Source organism: Notolepis coatsorum (assembly GCF_963971535.1).
Source record: "Notolepis coatsorum genome assembly, chromosome: 5".
Classification (NCBI taxonomy): domain Eukaryota; kingdom Metazoa; phylum Chordata; class Actinopteri; order Aulopiformes; family Paralepididae; genus Notolepis; species Notolepis coatsorum.
The window spans coordinates 19,624,683-19,639,733 of record NC_140169.1 but is presented as its reverse complement, the minus strand read 5'-3'; the positions used below and the strand labels follow the sequence as shown (position 1 = coordinate 19,639,733).

At 44.0% G+C, this 15,051-nt stretch overlaps 1 protein-coding gene across 1 annotated transcript in view; it reads left to right on the top strand.

Moving 5' to 3' along the window:
• znf385b (zinc finger protein 385B) overlaps positions 1 to 15,051 on the top strand; it is a 463,674-nt gene that overhangs the window by 435,050 nt on the left and 13,573 nt on the right. The window contains exons 8-10 of the mRNA XM_084314029.1: positions 9,249 to 9,361; positions 9,500 to 9,668; positions 12,275 to 12,462. Coding sequence (XP_084170155.1) covers positions 9,249 to 9,361; positions 9,500 to 9,668; positions 12,275 to 12,462 — 470 coding nt within the window. The remainder of the gene's footprint in view (positions 1 to 9,248; positions 9,362 to 9,499; positions 9,669 to 12,274; positions 12,463 to 15,051) is intronic.

Here is a 15,051-nt window from a genome sequence, read left to right as displayed (position 1 = left end):
GCACAATTGTAGCGGGCATGGCCAACCGCATTTCACTGTATGCCCTGGTATGTATGCAATGAATAAAAAAAATGTCACTTTAAAGGAAAGAACCGATGTGGTTCTTGTATAGTTTAGATTATTGTAGTATAGAATAATGACAGAGTTGAAACTGTATATTGTATTAGCATGTCTATTTTTATCATGCACATCTTATGCCTTCTTATTACCTGTTTATGTATTTTATTATTAGTATTATTGCACAATCGATGCAGGCATGACCACCCGCATTTCACTGTATGCCCTGGTATGTATGTGACGAATAAACCTCTTGAATTGATTTGATATTGTCTGCTGATTTTCGTCCAGTTGTCACATGAAAGGTGGTAACAAAGACTGATAATGATAACAATAATAATGATAATAGGCTACCTGTTTTAGGTCCAATTAATATAATAAGCAATGTGAGAAGATGCAATCTTTATCTGTGTAGGCTACATGACATAACATTTAATGGGGGCAGAGGTAATGCCACACTAGAAGCTATTCCATGTTTATCACCTCGTGCTTCCCTCCTTGGAGACCTGTTTCAGAACCACAACCCAAGATGCTTCTATCTAGGGCTGGGCGATATAACGATAACGATAAATATCGCGATATATTTTAATAATCGATATCGAATATCGAAATTAAAAAAAAGTCGATTTTTTTTTTTTTTTTTTTACCTGCAACAGGGCAGTTTTAAGACAGTGGACAGACTTGTCTTTCTTGCCTGCAACTTAAAGTAATGGCTTTGCTTGTCCAAATGACAATACTGACCAAATTCAGATTTCTTTTTCTCTTGTCCATTTATTTTGTTTGCTTTCTAATTTAAAATACATTTTGAAACCGTCTGTACACAGTAGGCTATGTGTGCTAGCAGAACTAGACTCCAGTCACGAGTCACAGTGCACATGTGCGGTGGTTTGTCCACCAAAAAAGCGCCAAAAGATCGAAAATAAACTAGCAGAGCCAGAACTGTTCAACTCCTCTGGAGCCACAGCCAGCAGAGAAGCCGGTTTACTTTAGCTTTTAAACCAGCTGCAGCCTGAGAACTGGAGTGTGAGGGGATGTAACACTAAAGATGGCGGCAATGACAAAGAATTGCTGCAAAATAAACATACATCTGTTGTTAAAAAAAAAAAAAAAAAAAAAAATCTTTTTTAATTTTTTTTATGCTTATAACAATTCGATAATTATCGATATCGAGAAATAAAATAAAATTATCATATCGTTATCGCGATATGATTTTTTTCCATATCGCCCAGCCCTACTTCTATCCACCCTTTGCTGGGTTCAGTGTAAATAAGCAAAGCCGGCAGAATGAGGGGTCTTCTTTAATGCATTATTATTTATTGCATTTCTGTGTAAAAAAGGCTTGTGTCTATCACTCCGCTGGCCAGTTCTACCAACTATGCATTAAAATTCCCTGCGGTCAACATAATTTCTTCCTATTTTGGTTGTAATTGTGTAATGATAGATGTATAACCTGAACACTGTACATATCTGTTTTCAGGAAACACTGGGCTATACAAAGAATATGCTGTGATGTCACATGAATGTATAAATATATGGCCATGCATTTAATCTCTCTCTTTTTTATAAAATCATTATAGCCAACATGCAATATATCCCATTGATTGGTACAATGGGACAGACATTTGTTTTATACAGCTATAACCTGCATTCTTTCAAAATATATCATTAATCAATAAAACAGATATTGGAATACACTATGTAGCCTATGTGTCTAATGAATAATGCTGCGAAAGATTGGACACAACACAAGCTGTGTAAACAAATAGGTCAATATAATTTAATAAATAAAGGTTTTCAATTCAATAACTGAAATATACATTATTCAGACTAGTAGTTATATTACTACTACAATACAAAATGTTTGATTTTGTATCTGATCTGTCATGACAGCATGGCTGTCACAGCACTTAATTATGTTAATACTATTCAGGGGAGAGGTGTGGCTGGGAGGTATTGTTTACGCCCAGCAGAATCCTGGCGAAAGGTGTCAAATCTTTAAGAGCTGTTTTCTCTGCTTAGGTCTCTGGGGAAAAAAGACTGCTACAAGATTTAAAATTAGCACATCACAATAATAACATTCTCAGATTTCAAAGTATGACACATCATTTGAAAGCTTACATTCTGTACTTTCACAATCTGGAAAAATCTGGAAAATGAAAAAATAGACATGTAGGCTATAGCACTGGACATGGTCACAAATAATAGCACTGCCCGAGGCTGGGCATACAGTCAACGTATTCTTAAATAATAGCGCTGCCCGAGGCTTAGTGGCAATGCACCTGTATAGTCGTACACCTGGCAGTAACAGGGAAAATGCATAAAACACCCCTGGAACCTGATAAACAAGCTTAAAGCCAGGTAAATTTTTCAAGCACGACATGCAGATTTGCAGTTTTGCCTTATTTGAATCGAACTCTATAAGCTTAGTACACACGTCACAAACTGCACGAGCACAGTGTGAAATGTTCCCAGAGAGCAACTTGTAAAGCTGGAGTGATCATGTTGAGCAGTAATGTCCAGGCAGCAGAACAGTGCATAGCATCATATTCAATATTGATACCGGAGTAGACCCTGTTGCATGATGCAACACACAGAGTGAGAGAGAGAGAGAGACAGAGAGAGCGCGCGCGCGAGAGAGAGAGAGAGAGAGCGAGAGAGAGAGAGCAAGAGAGAGAGAGAGAGAGAGCGAGAGAGAGAGCGTGAGAGAGAGCGCGCGAGAGAGAGAGATCCACGGCGGGAACAGAATAGATTGCATTAAAAACTCACCCTAACGCAGAATCAGGTCCAAGAGGAAGGAGACGACCGTGGAGATGACAAAGTTCACCAGTCCCATTATATTGTCCCCCCCTTTGGGATGAACTTGGGAGTCTGTTCCTAGTTTATCTGCCACACGTTAGCACTCGATAAGGTTAGCTAACGCTAGTTAGCTGTCCCTGCCTTTAGCTAAGCTACTAGCCGAAACATGGCTAGCCTGACTGAACGTTCTAACACGCAACAACTTTCATCTTCAGTCCATCTGCCAAACGTCCTCTTCGTCTTGGCATAACCTAATCACTATACTTGGTATTGATAAGCTCACAGCACACAGCGTTATTTCTTCTGCTCCGATGCTGCACATTTGGTTTTCAAAAGTAGGATGCTCTTGGCCAAGACATTCACTCGCTCCCGTGGATAGCGCCGAATAGACCCCGTACCTGTACCCCCTCCCCTCGTGGATAATACCAGTCTTCTTCACATCTCTCTACCGACTACCAGACCGACGCCAACCAAAAAAAAAATCTTCCTTCTTGCGAGGCCCCCCTTCTCGCGAGGCCCTGTGCGACCGCACTGCTCACACGCCCCTAGCGGCGGCCCTGGATGTAACACTAAAGATGGCGGCAACGAAGAATTGGTGCAAAATAAATATACATCTGTTGTTTAAAAAATATATAATAATTTTAATACTTATAACAATATCGATAATTATCTATATCGCGTGATATGATATTGTTATCGATATCGTTATCGCGATATCATTTTTGGCCATATCGCCCAGCCATAGCTATGGGTCTAATACACCCGTCGCTTATCAATGACTTGCTTGCAGTCAACATGTACGAAACGGATTGTTTTTTCATCGGTACATTTCCGTTTTATACCGTTTTGAATAGGAGTATAGTTTTGGAGATTTCTAGTAATTCCAGAGAAAGACACGATAATAGCCCTTTAGTGGAATACACAAAACACATTGTCATTTTTCGGCTGATTTATGAATCGTTTTCAAATAAACGCTAGATTATCAATAGTATATGTGTCCTCATGGACGAAGAGAAGCGGGGTCTGAAAAATTGCTTCTCCGTACTTTGGTCGGCGCGAACCTCACACACACACACGCGCGCGCGAGCTCCGATGGCGGAGAAAGGAACATCTGATTACCCCAAGATTCGTAACATAAAGGCCTTACCTCACATCTGATGTCATGCAAAAAAGTTAATTAAATTCCTGATCGCCATTCCAAATATCAATCGCGTCTATTGATCCAACGTTATAGTCCAAAACACATAATCCACGATGCTCCCAGTGGGGGGACTCAATGCAATAGTATCCAGCTGCATGCCGAGAAGTAAAACCTGGACCGGACTTAGTTTTTTGATGCACAATCCCAGCCAATCCAATCCAATGATGTACAATACCATCTGGGAGACGATAGGCGGCGGTATTTGCCCTTTGCGAGCTCAGACCCATTCCCAATGATAACATCAGGCTGGATGGATGAAAAATGAATGGATATCGCTAATAAAAGAAATAACGATTAAAACCCGACTATACTCGTGATTGGCACGGAAGCGATGGCGAGTTAACCCGACTATCATCGTGATTGGCACGGAATGGGTTAAGCAATAGCACACTTGAGGTTGTAATGTTATACTGAATCGTAAATTGGACATTTACCGTGGCCAGTTTCTTTTTTTTAAACTTAAATTTTTATTAACATGTATAGACAAACAACACTTATACAATACCTACAATGATATCAATAACATAACAGTACATTAACATGGGCCCCTTGAATTCGGCTGCGTTCAGCCTCCCAGACCCCCATGAGAGGGACCCCCGCCCTCCCGCCATCCACCCCTAGAACTCAGCGACACGGGTCCTTTGAATTTAATTGGGCCAGGCCCAGTGGAGGGGCAAGGGGTGGTACTCCCCCCCACCGAGCCAAGCCCGCTACCTCCCATGTCACCAAGCACCCCACCCCACGCACAACGAACCCACAACCCACGAGACCCCACTCTCCCGGGCCAAACCGCGGAAACGATGGCCCCCGCCCCCCGACATTCCCCCCCTGAGTTAAGCCCGTAGAACTCCCCCATATCCCAGGCCGATGCGCGCGGAGCCGGACCCCCAGCGACACGGGTCCCTTGAATTAATTGGGCCAGGCCCAGCAGAGGAGAGGGACAGATTTTCCCCCCCACCGAGCCAAGCCTGCTACCTCCCATGCCACGAGAGCCCCACCCCACGCCCACCGACCCCGCAACATACAGGACCCCACTGGGCAAAGCTCAGCCGCTCTGACCCCACACAAGAGAAACCCCTCCCTCCCGCGCTCCTCCCCGAGAAACAGAGCACCCCCATATCCTGGTCCACCATGCGCAGAGCCGAGCACCCAGAGCCCCCACCCGCCCCCACCCGACCGTCAGCCTCCCGGCCCACGAGAACCCCAAGCCCAGGCCTGCAGAAGGCCTAAGCACCACGCCTCAATGGTCCCCCGACCCCCTGCGACCCCAAGCCTGGTGCCCCTCCGGCCCGGTGACCATACCGCCCGGGCCATGGCGGCCGAGGACCCCAGGAAACCCCACCCCCCATACCGATCCCACAACACGCAAGGCCCCCCCTCCCCCGGGTCGAACCGCCGGAACGATGGCCCCTCCCCCCGGCATTCCCCCCCACCGAACTCAGCCTGCCCGCCTCTATACCTCCCATGTCACCGATATCACTATATACATTTATGAAAAAATAGCAATGACAATACAATAAGATTTTTTTTTTAAATAAGCCATCTGATTAGCACTCTTTCCCCCGTTGGCGGTTTGGAGGGGAATCAGCTCTCCTGTTGAAGAAGCCCCCCCCCCTATAGACGGAGATATCCCCCAAAGGAGATTCTCCAAGCCTCTCTTCATGTCCAACATTTTGAATTCTTGTCCTTCACAATTGTCCATGTGCACATTCAAAGCAACTGCTATTCTAACATAACAAAAAAAAACGAAAGACAATTGGCACTTCCCAGGTAATTCTTTTTAACCCTGTTTAACCCCCGTTGGCGGGCTGGAGGGGTAAGGCTCTCCTGGAGAGGGCCGCTCCTATAACGACGGAGATTCCCCAATGGGGATTCTCCAATGACCCTATTATTGTCCAACATTTTCTTTGAATTTTTATCTTTCATATGATAGTACAGTTCCAGAGCTCCGGTTCAGGTCTCCGAATGTTTTTCCCCATGTTCCCCGTCGTCTTAGTTGTGCGTCATGTGTGTTAGTGTCTACAGTTTAGTCTAGTACGTGTTATTTATATTATATGTCCCGAATCAAGTCCCCATTTTCCCAACTAATGTGTTTACCTTGTCTGTATTCCCAGTGGTCTGTGTGTTATCTGCAGTGTGTCTCGAATCATAACATCCATTCACTATCAAATAATATGTATATGTGGTATTGAATCTTGGTCAGTGTGTGTGACCTCAGTGCTCGAGTCCTGTTTGGTGTGTGAGATCTCGTTATTTGAATCCTGGCTGGTCTGGTTGATCTCGGCGCTCGGCTCCCGGTTGGTGTGTGTGGCCTCAATGCTCGCATCCTGGCCGGCCTGGGCGACCTCCGTGCCCACATCCCGGACGGTCCGGCCGACCTCGGCGCCCGAGTCCTGGTTGGTCCGGTTGTATCCAGCGTCTCCTTGTCCTTCTTTTGGGGGTTGTTTGTTTTATTTCTTTTGAATTAGCCTCCATGCTCCTCTGAATATTCTGTATTGCATCGAGTCCAGTCTGCGTGTTGGTTTGCATGTTAGCATCGTTAGCATTCTGTATTGCTTCTAGCCTGATCCGGATGCTAGCTTGCATATTCATCGTGTTAGCTTCCATGTTAGCTTGTAGCTCCGTCTCCAGCCAGGCCTCGCTGTGGTCCAACGTTATGTTAGCTTACTACTTGCTGCGTCATCTCCTCGTGTTGTACCTTTCCCTTCGTCGTACTTTCTTTGTCGGGGATCACTCTTCTCTTACTTCTCCTCGAGTTTTGTGCACAGGGTCTTGTCATCTTTCTTTTTTCTTCGAGTTGTTACTTTTTATCGTGTTTTATAACTTTTTATTACCTTTCTTGAATTTTGGACCGGGAGCTCTGTTCTGCAGCTGCTCACCCGCTCCTCGCCAAACCGGAAGCCCCGTGGCCAGTTTCTAATTGGAGCCACCCGTAGGTGCTCTTTGAGAGCGGTTTTGAAGGAGGGTAGGGATTCACATTATTTTATGGCTGTGGGTAGGGCGTTCCACATTGTTGTGGCATAATTGCGAAACGTGCCGCCCCCCCCTGGTTAACCCTGGTTAAAAGAGAGAAGAACAAGAAATATATATTTTTTTAAATTTTTTATAGCCCTATAAATAATATAAACATGTTTAAAATGAATAATATTTACTCATTTTAAGTATGTTTGTGTTTCCAATGCACAATATAACGTTAATATATCAAATATAAATAATCGTTTTCCTGAACAGGAAGTGACGACTCTGTCTGATAGAGAATACGTTCCGTTAACCGTAGCCGCATTTCTCCTAGCCGCATTTCTCTCGGGCTAGACGCAATAGCGCTTTGAGTGCGCGTGCGCGCCATGCACTGGTTTCATCGCTGTATCCGTCGCAGCCAATCAATGCGTAACGCGCTGTGCGTTGAAATATGATGTATTATGATGGAAGTCGGGCGCGTTTTGAAGCGGTCTAAGCAAGCAGCGTCTATAATTTCCGTAGCCGCATTTCGCGGAGACGCTCTCTGATTGGCCGACGCCAGTTTCTACACTGGGAAAGCCACTCTTCGTTCGAAGTAGGTTAAGGACAAGGTAACGTTAGAGTTTGTTTTAGAGCGTGACGGCAAGTTCTTTCGACGGTTAAGCTTAGGCACTCTTTCAAAGTTGGTTACGGTTAGAGTTTGTCTTAGAGCAGGGCGATAGAACACCAGGTAGTTTGCAGGCTGTTCGACGCGGAAATGGGCAAAGACAGACTCATTCATTCATTCATCACAGTACTGTTGTGTTGTGCTAACAAGCTAATCTGGATGCAGTCTGGACAGAGTGGATATACATCAACAGTCTGGGGACAACAGTGGACATAATTATACACTTTATCAAGCCCTCCTCGACCACGTAAACAGTGAGTTAATTCGGTCTCTCTCTCTCTCTCTCTCTCTCTCTCTCTCTCTCTCACAGCGTGTTGTTAATTTTCGAGAGAGAGAGAGAGAAAGAGAGTTGAGATCGGGGTGTGAGTGTTTGGAAACCTAGCTGCATGGACTCTGTGATCATATTGATTGATGGCAATGGTGATAGTTGTACTGTAACTGTACCTACTTAAATATCCGTATGCTTTTGGTTTCACTGACGCTCTCTGACGCACACAGTAGTGTGTGGTTTCGCGATGCGTGCGCACGCGCGTGTTTGTGTGCAGTGTGGCATTTTTGGTATCGATCGACCCCCTGGAGAAAAATTCACGAGCCGCCACTGCATTGGTTGCCATGTTGTCACAGGAAAGATTTGCCTCTAGAGCAACACACACACACACACACACACACACACACACACACACACACACACACACACACACACACACACACACACACACACACACACACACACACGTTACCCCTGTCTACTTTGTATCATGTACATTCATCTAGACGCTTCTATTTAAACAGTGAAATAAGAGTCTGTTGACAGTCTCTTGGGTGGCATCGTGTGTGATTCTGATGAGCGATCATGTAGCCTAATTAACGATTATTACGTAATAGAACACTTGTATGGCGGAGTGATATACATATAGTTAAAGGTCCCAGTATCTAAATATAATGAATGTCCAGGAATTAGTCTAACCCAAACCACATACACCAATTCACTGAAGCCTCCGGGGAAATGTCTACATGGATTATACCTGTGTTATATATAGATAGATAGATAGATAGATAGATAGATAGATAGATAGATAGATAGATAGATAGATAGATAGATAGATAGATAGATAGATAGATAGATAGATAGATAGATAGACAGACAGACAGACAGACAGACAGACAGACAGACAGACAGACAGACAGACAGACAGACAGACAGACAGACAGACAGACAGACAGACAGACAGACAGACAGACAGACAGACAGACAGACAGACAGACAGACAGACAGACAGACAGACAGACAGACAGACAGACAGACAGACAGACAGACAGACAGACAGACAGACAGACAGACAGACAGACAGACAGATAGATAGATAGATAGATAGATAGATAGATAGATAGATAGATAGATAGATAGATAGATAATAAATGTATTCTTCAACCCACTGGCTTGTTGTTGTTGTTGTTGTTATTGTTGTTGTTGTTGTGACGTCATAAAGCTGGTAGAATTCCAGACCTAACTCTCACTCTCTCTCTCTCTCTCCCTCCCTCTCTCCTCAGATCTCTTGTTGTGTCTAGATGACTCCTCTCCTCTCAAACTCTGCCTGTCCTCCTCCTCCTCCTCTCTGTGCTCCTCCTCTCCCAGCCCCAGCAGAGCAGGAAGTGAGCCTCCTCCCTCCCGCCCCCCTTCAGTTTCCCCAGCGCCAGGCCTCAACACCTCCTCCTCCTCCTCCTCCTCCTCCTCCTCCTCCTCCTCCTCCTCCTCCTCCTCCAAGGCATCTCCCTCTGCTCCCATTTACTCTACTATCCCCTCCCCTTCCGGTCCCCAGCCCCTCTCCTCTCCTCCCCCCCAGAGCCTGGCTGCTCCTCAAGCCTCCCAGCTACTAGCTGCTCCCCTCTCCACGGAGTCAGAGGAGGAGAAGGCCAAGAAGCTGCTGTACTGTTCTCTGTGTAAAGTAGCAGTCAACTCTCTGTCCCAACTAGAGGCCCACAACACAGGTAAATATAATATAATATACTATAAGCTATAATATAATATAATATAATATAATATAATATAATATAATATAATATAATATATATAATATAATATGATATAATGTAATGTAATATAATATAATATAATATGATATAATGTAATATAATATAATATAACATAATATAATATAATATAACATAATCAATCAATCAATCAATCAATCAATCAGATTTATTTATATAGCACATTTAACATGACACGTGTCAACCAAAGTGCTGTACAGAGGGTAGATACACATAGATACATATTGACAACAATCACACTCCGTTTTATGGGAGGGCACACAGGCAAACACATAGGAAAACGGGGCATGAGTCAGTGAACGGGAAAGGCTAGTAGGTAGAAGTGGGTTTTGAGCCTAGATTTGAAGGCATCTATCGAGGGGGCAAGCCTAATGGAGGTGGGGATGCTGTTCCACAGTTCAGGGGCTGCGACAGCAAAGGCACGGCCCCCCCTGAGCTTGAGGTTAGACCTCCGGACTGTCAGGAGCCTCTGGTGTTGGAATAGGGGGATAGGAGGTCTGAGATGTAGGAGGGGGGGTGACCATTAAGGGCTTTAAAAACAATAGGAGAACCTTAAAATCTATCCTGTAGCGTACTGGAAGTCAATGAAGGGAGGCAAGGACAGGGGTGATGTGGTCTCTCTTGTGGGTTCCGGTCAACAGTCTGGCAGCGGCGTTTTGTACCAGTTGTAAGTGGGACAGGGAAGACTGGTTAATGCCTATATAGAGGGAGTTGCAGTAGTCTAATCTAGATGAAATGAAGGCGTGGATGACTCTCTGAAGGTCTGCAGGGGAGAGAAGGGCTTTGAGTTTGGCAATGGTGCGTAGTTGGAAAAAACATGCCTTTACCACTGAGTTCACTTGTCTGTCGAATTTAAATTGTGGATCAAAAATGACACCTAGGTTCTTGACATAAGGCTTGACCACGGAGGACAGGTTGCCAAGGCTGTTGGTAAGGGTGGTGACAGCGTCTGGGGGGGCGAAGAGGATTATTTCGCATTTGTTTTGATTTAGTTGTAATAATATAATATAATGACATAACTACTACCATGATAATCTGGGCGACCTGGGTTTCCCGGCTGCCCCCTGAATTCGCTACAATATAATATAGTCCTCTTTAACATTATAAATTATATTTTTGATTCAGGCCCATTTATATGAGAGAGAGCGTCTGTCAGTGTATAAGTGTATTTTGTTGTCCTGTGTTCTTTATTTTTTTTTAATGTATTGTATTTTATGTTAACTCATTGGCTGCCATGCTGGGGTACGGGATATGAATATGTGCTGCCACGCATTAAAACCAAAGGAGTCGCTCACCTTGTTTGCAGGGCTATAACTATATATATGTATTATAGCTATGGATGCAATACCCATTTGACATCGAGTATCTATCGTTCAAGATGTAAAAAAGGAATAATTTTTCCATCCATACATTCCCGTTTTATACCGTGGTGAATATAAGTATGGTTTTAGAACGGTTTAGGGTAATTCCTGGGAGGCTAGTAATAGGCCGCGACGCATATTATACTTAATCCATTGGCATTTCGTCCCTATACACGCTACAATAAAAAATTCAAATGCATATGTTCGGTGTATTATGTTGCATGATTAATTGATTGTCAATAACGACATTCGTTAGTACAACAGCATACGCTGATTAGGGGGATGGCTATGAAAACAAGGCACAATCAAGCTGAAATTGAGATTAAATTGCTCTTACCTGTGGCCGGTGAGATTCCAAAAAGAATATTCCAATTATTTGATTGCCATCTGGTAGATCATATGTCCATTTGGGCCACGACATAACCCACCACAGCATAATGAATCGGGGGTCCCGAAAACTATTCAATGCAATCGGGTAAAGCTACTAGAAAAGTCCGCCCGGAGGAATTTTATCGACACACAGCCACATAAACAGAGTCTCAAAGGGAGTGCAACATCGGCCGCATACCACCAGGCGCGGTATTGGACTTTTGCGATCTCAGACTCATTCCCTATGGTTACACACAGGCTCCCTGGATGGATAACGATTGGAAATAGCGAATAAAAGAAATAACGATCAAATAACGAGTATACTCGTTGTTTGTTGGCGTCCAACGATTGGCGGCCAATAACGAGTATACTCGTCGTTGGCGGGGAATGAGTTAAGTACCCCCTCGAAAACGAGATAGCATATCTCAAGGGGTTTATCCTTCAAATACATTTCAAATATGCAGATGTACAATTATACACTGTATTGCTGACACTGCTCAGCTACGTAGCTTTCCTTTAACACCCTCCAGAAAGGTCTTCTCAAGATTATAATATAATATAATAACTTCTACCATGATAATAGTTCTGAGACACAGAGGGATACTGAATTGTGCAAAGTAATTACACGTCATGTCATCATAGCCATGCTCTATGGTTATTATACCACAGCTATGAACCAATCAGATTGCTTGATTTGAGCTACTTGTTTTATAATAATATCCTAAAATGAGTAGCTCAAATCAAGCAATAATATAATATAACATAATTCTATACAGACAGACTGTATCTGTCTATCTGTATGACATGCTGCAGGTTCTAAACACAAGACCATGATGGAAGCGAGGAGCGGTGCCGGTCCAATCAAGGCCTACCCTCGGCCCGGTGCCAAGGTCAAAGGTCAGGTCAGCACCGCTGCGCTGAAAGGGTCCGGTCTGCAGAACCAAACCTTCCACTGCCAGATCTGTGATGTCCACGTCAACTCTGAGATACAACTCAAACAGGTACACTCCTCTACCTCTGGTCATTCATTGTTATCGCTAGTGGGGAAACGATTTATCCCCCTTCTGGTATCTATAATAGAGTATCTTTCATTCCTCTGGTATCTATAATATAGTATCATTCATTCTTCTGGTATCTATAATAGAGTATCATTCATTCCTCTGGTATCTATAATATAGTATTGTAAGATTCTGATCAAACTGGCCAGTATCACGTCTTCGTCTGTTTGGCCCTCCATCCAATTCCTCTGCGTTGTGTACTTTTAATGGTCCTGACGTCTCCGATACTGGTAGATAAGATCCTTATCTCCCCCCGTTAGTGCAATCCATAAACCATAATAATTCTCCACTTGCGTAAGAATTCGACACTCCGACACCGTGAAATACCTTATGAGGAGAAGCGTTGTTTTATTGCTATAAACAGAACCTCATAATCAGATGTTATCAGATGTTATCAAATTGTATCGTCCTTGAAGAGTCTATTATTATTTTTATTTTTTTGGTCTTTTTCCCCCTCCATTTTCCTCCGATTTTCTCCCATCCCCAATGTTAGTCGTATGCCAATTCCCAGTCCCTTCCTGGTCGCTGCGCACTTACCCCCCACAGTCAGATCATCTGGGAGAGTGGAGGCTACCACGTGCTTCCTCCGACACACGTCCAGCCAATCACCGCTTCTTTTCACCTGGCAGCGCGGATTCTCATTGAGAGGGCGTAGCGTGTGGGAGGACCACACTATCCCCCTCACGTCCAATCCGCGCTTAGCAGGCGCCCCGACCGAACTGTAGGAGTCGCTGTTTACAACGACCCGGACCCACCCCGCCAGCTTCTCCCACCCTCTGATACAGCCAATTGTATCAGTGCAGACGGCCAGCCAAGCTGGTGACAACCCCGGAGCTGTGAGCTGGATTCGAACACGCAAATCCAGCTCAGCTCCGGGGCTGGTGACGAACGCAATCTCCGCTCGGCCACCTAACCGCCTCTTGAAGAGTCTATTCTAATGATCTCTCGGTGTGTTCAGATTGTCCTTTTGTTATTCAGTCCAATAGTGGTCAGGCCTAGTCGTTAGCCTGAACCCTCCTCGTGTTAGCCGAAGCTAATGATGTCGTGGCATTCTTCCTCCCCCCCCCCCCCCCCCCTCTCTCGTGATAAGAGGAGAGAGAGTCCTCTGTGTGATCTCAGTCCTACTCGCTCTCGGTCAGATTCTAGTCTGCTCAACACCCGGAAACACCGTTCAACTTATAGATGTTCGTCGTCGCAACGACGGCCCCGCCTTCTGGTTGTCATGCGACATGTTGTCATGACAACTGCGTTTAACCTTTACACACACTTCAAAACGTTTCTCTACTGTTGCATTAAAGAGGTCACCCCTCTCCCTCGCTCTGGGCCTACAGTACACTTGCTCTTATCTGTGTTCTTCCAAGGAATGCAAAACATTGGCCTGGCTGCTAAACATTCTGCAGTGCTGGCTACTGCCTCTTCTTCTATCACCGTTTTCTAAAGCGAACCATGCACATTTCGTTACCACCGTTTTAGCTGTCATCTCTCCCCAATCTATACATCACATACATTGAAAAAGCACCGTTTTCTCTCATTCCCCCCTTTGATTCTCAATCAACTTTCAGAATCAACAGACTACTTGGTTTTTCAATTAATTATACCCAAAGATGGACTCATAACAATGAGGGCCCCGCCGTCTGCTGTTTGCCTTTTTGTTTTCCATTACCCGCATCACACCCAAACCAGAAAGGATAAACAACGGTCAGGGAGGAGAGAGAGAGAGAGAGACAGAGAAAAACACAGATTGCAACTTTCCAAACGACACACCTAAACCCTTCGGCCCCCCTATTAGGTACACCCCACGTCCAAATCAGAGCGCTCCCTTCCCTCTCTTACAGTACACCTCCCATCTTGGGCCAGTCCCATCTTCTAGGGCAGGGGTGGGCAACTTTGTATATGGTGAGGGCCACAAAATGTCCACAATCAATCTGGGGGGCCGCATTGTTTATCGGCAGTCCCGCCAGTAGTACCCCATCACTCAAATAGCCCTAATAGTCACAAGGTATATAAACAATTATAATTTGTTGTAACTTTGTTTTTATTCCATTTCAAATGCATTTAGTAATGCAATTTCAACTTTATGAATTTATAAACAGCTGAATTTAAAAGTATTGCTGTGTAACCCCAAATATATACAAAAATTATCAATTATAATTAAGGCTTCTAATAAAATAAATGTATGAACTTAAAGCCCACTGCTCAACAAACACAAAGCAGCATTCCTACTGCATTTCACTACAACAGTAAATCAAAAGTGCAATAATAAATGATTTTGTTAAATGTATAAACTTTTATCCTGCTACTAAACAAAACATTATAACACTGAAATGCATGTTATGGATATGAAGCACTCAGGAATGTTTAGTAGCAGGATAAAAGTGTATACATTTAACAAAATCATTTATTATTGCACTTTTGATTTACTGTTGTAGTGAAATGCAGCAGGAATGCTGCTTTGTGTTTGTGTTATTAGTGTTATCTGAACACTACAAAAGTAAACAAGTAAAGTGCAAGTAAAGTAAAGTGCAATACTAC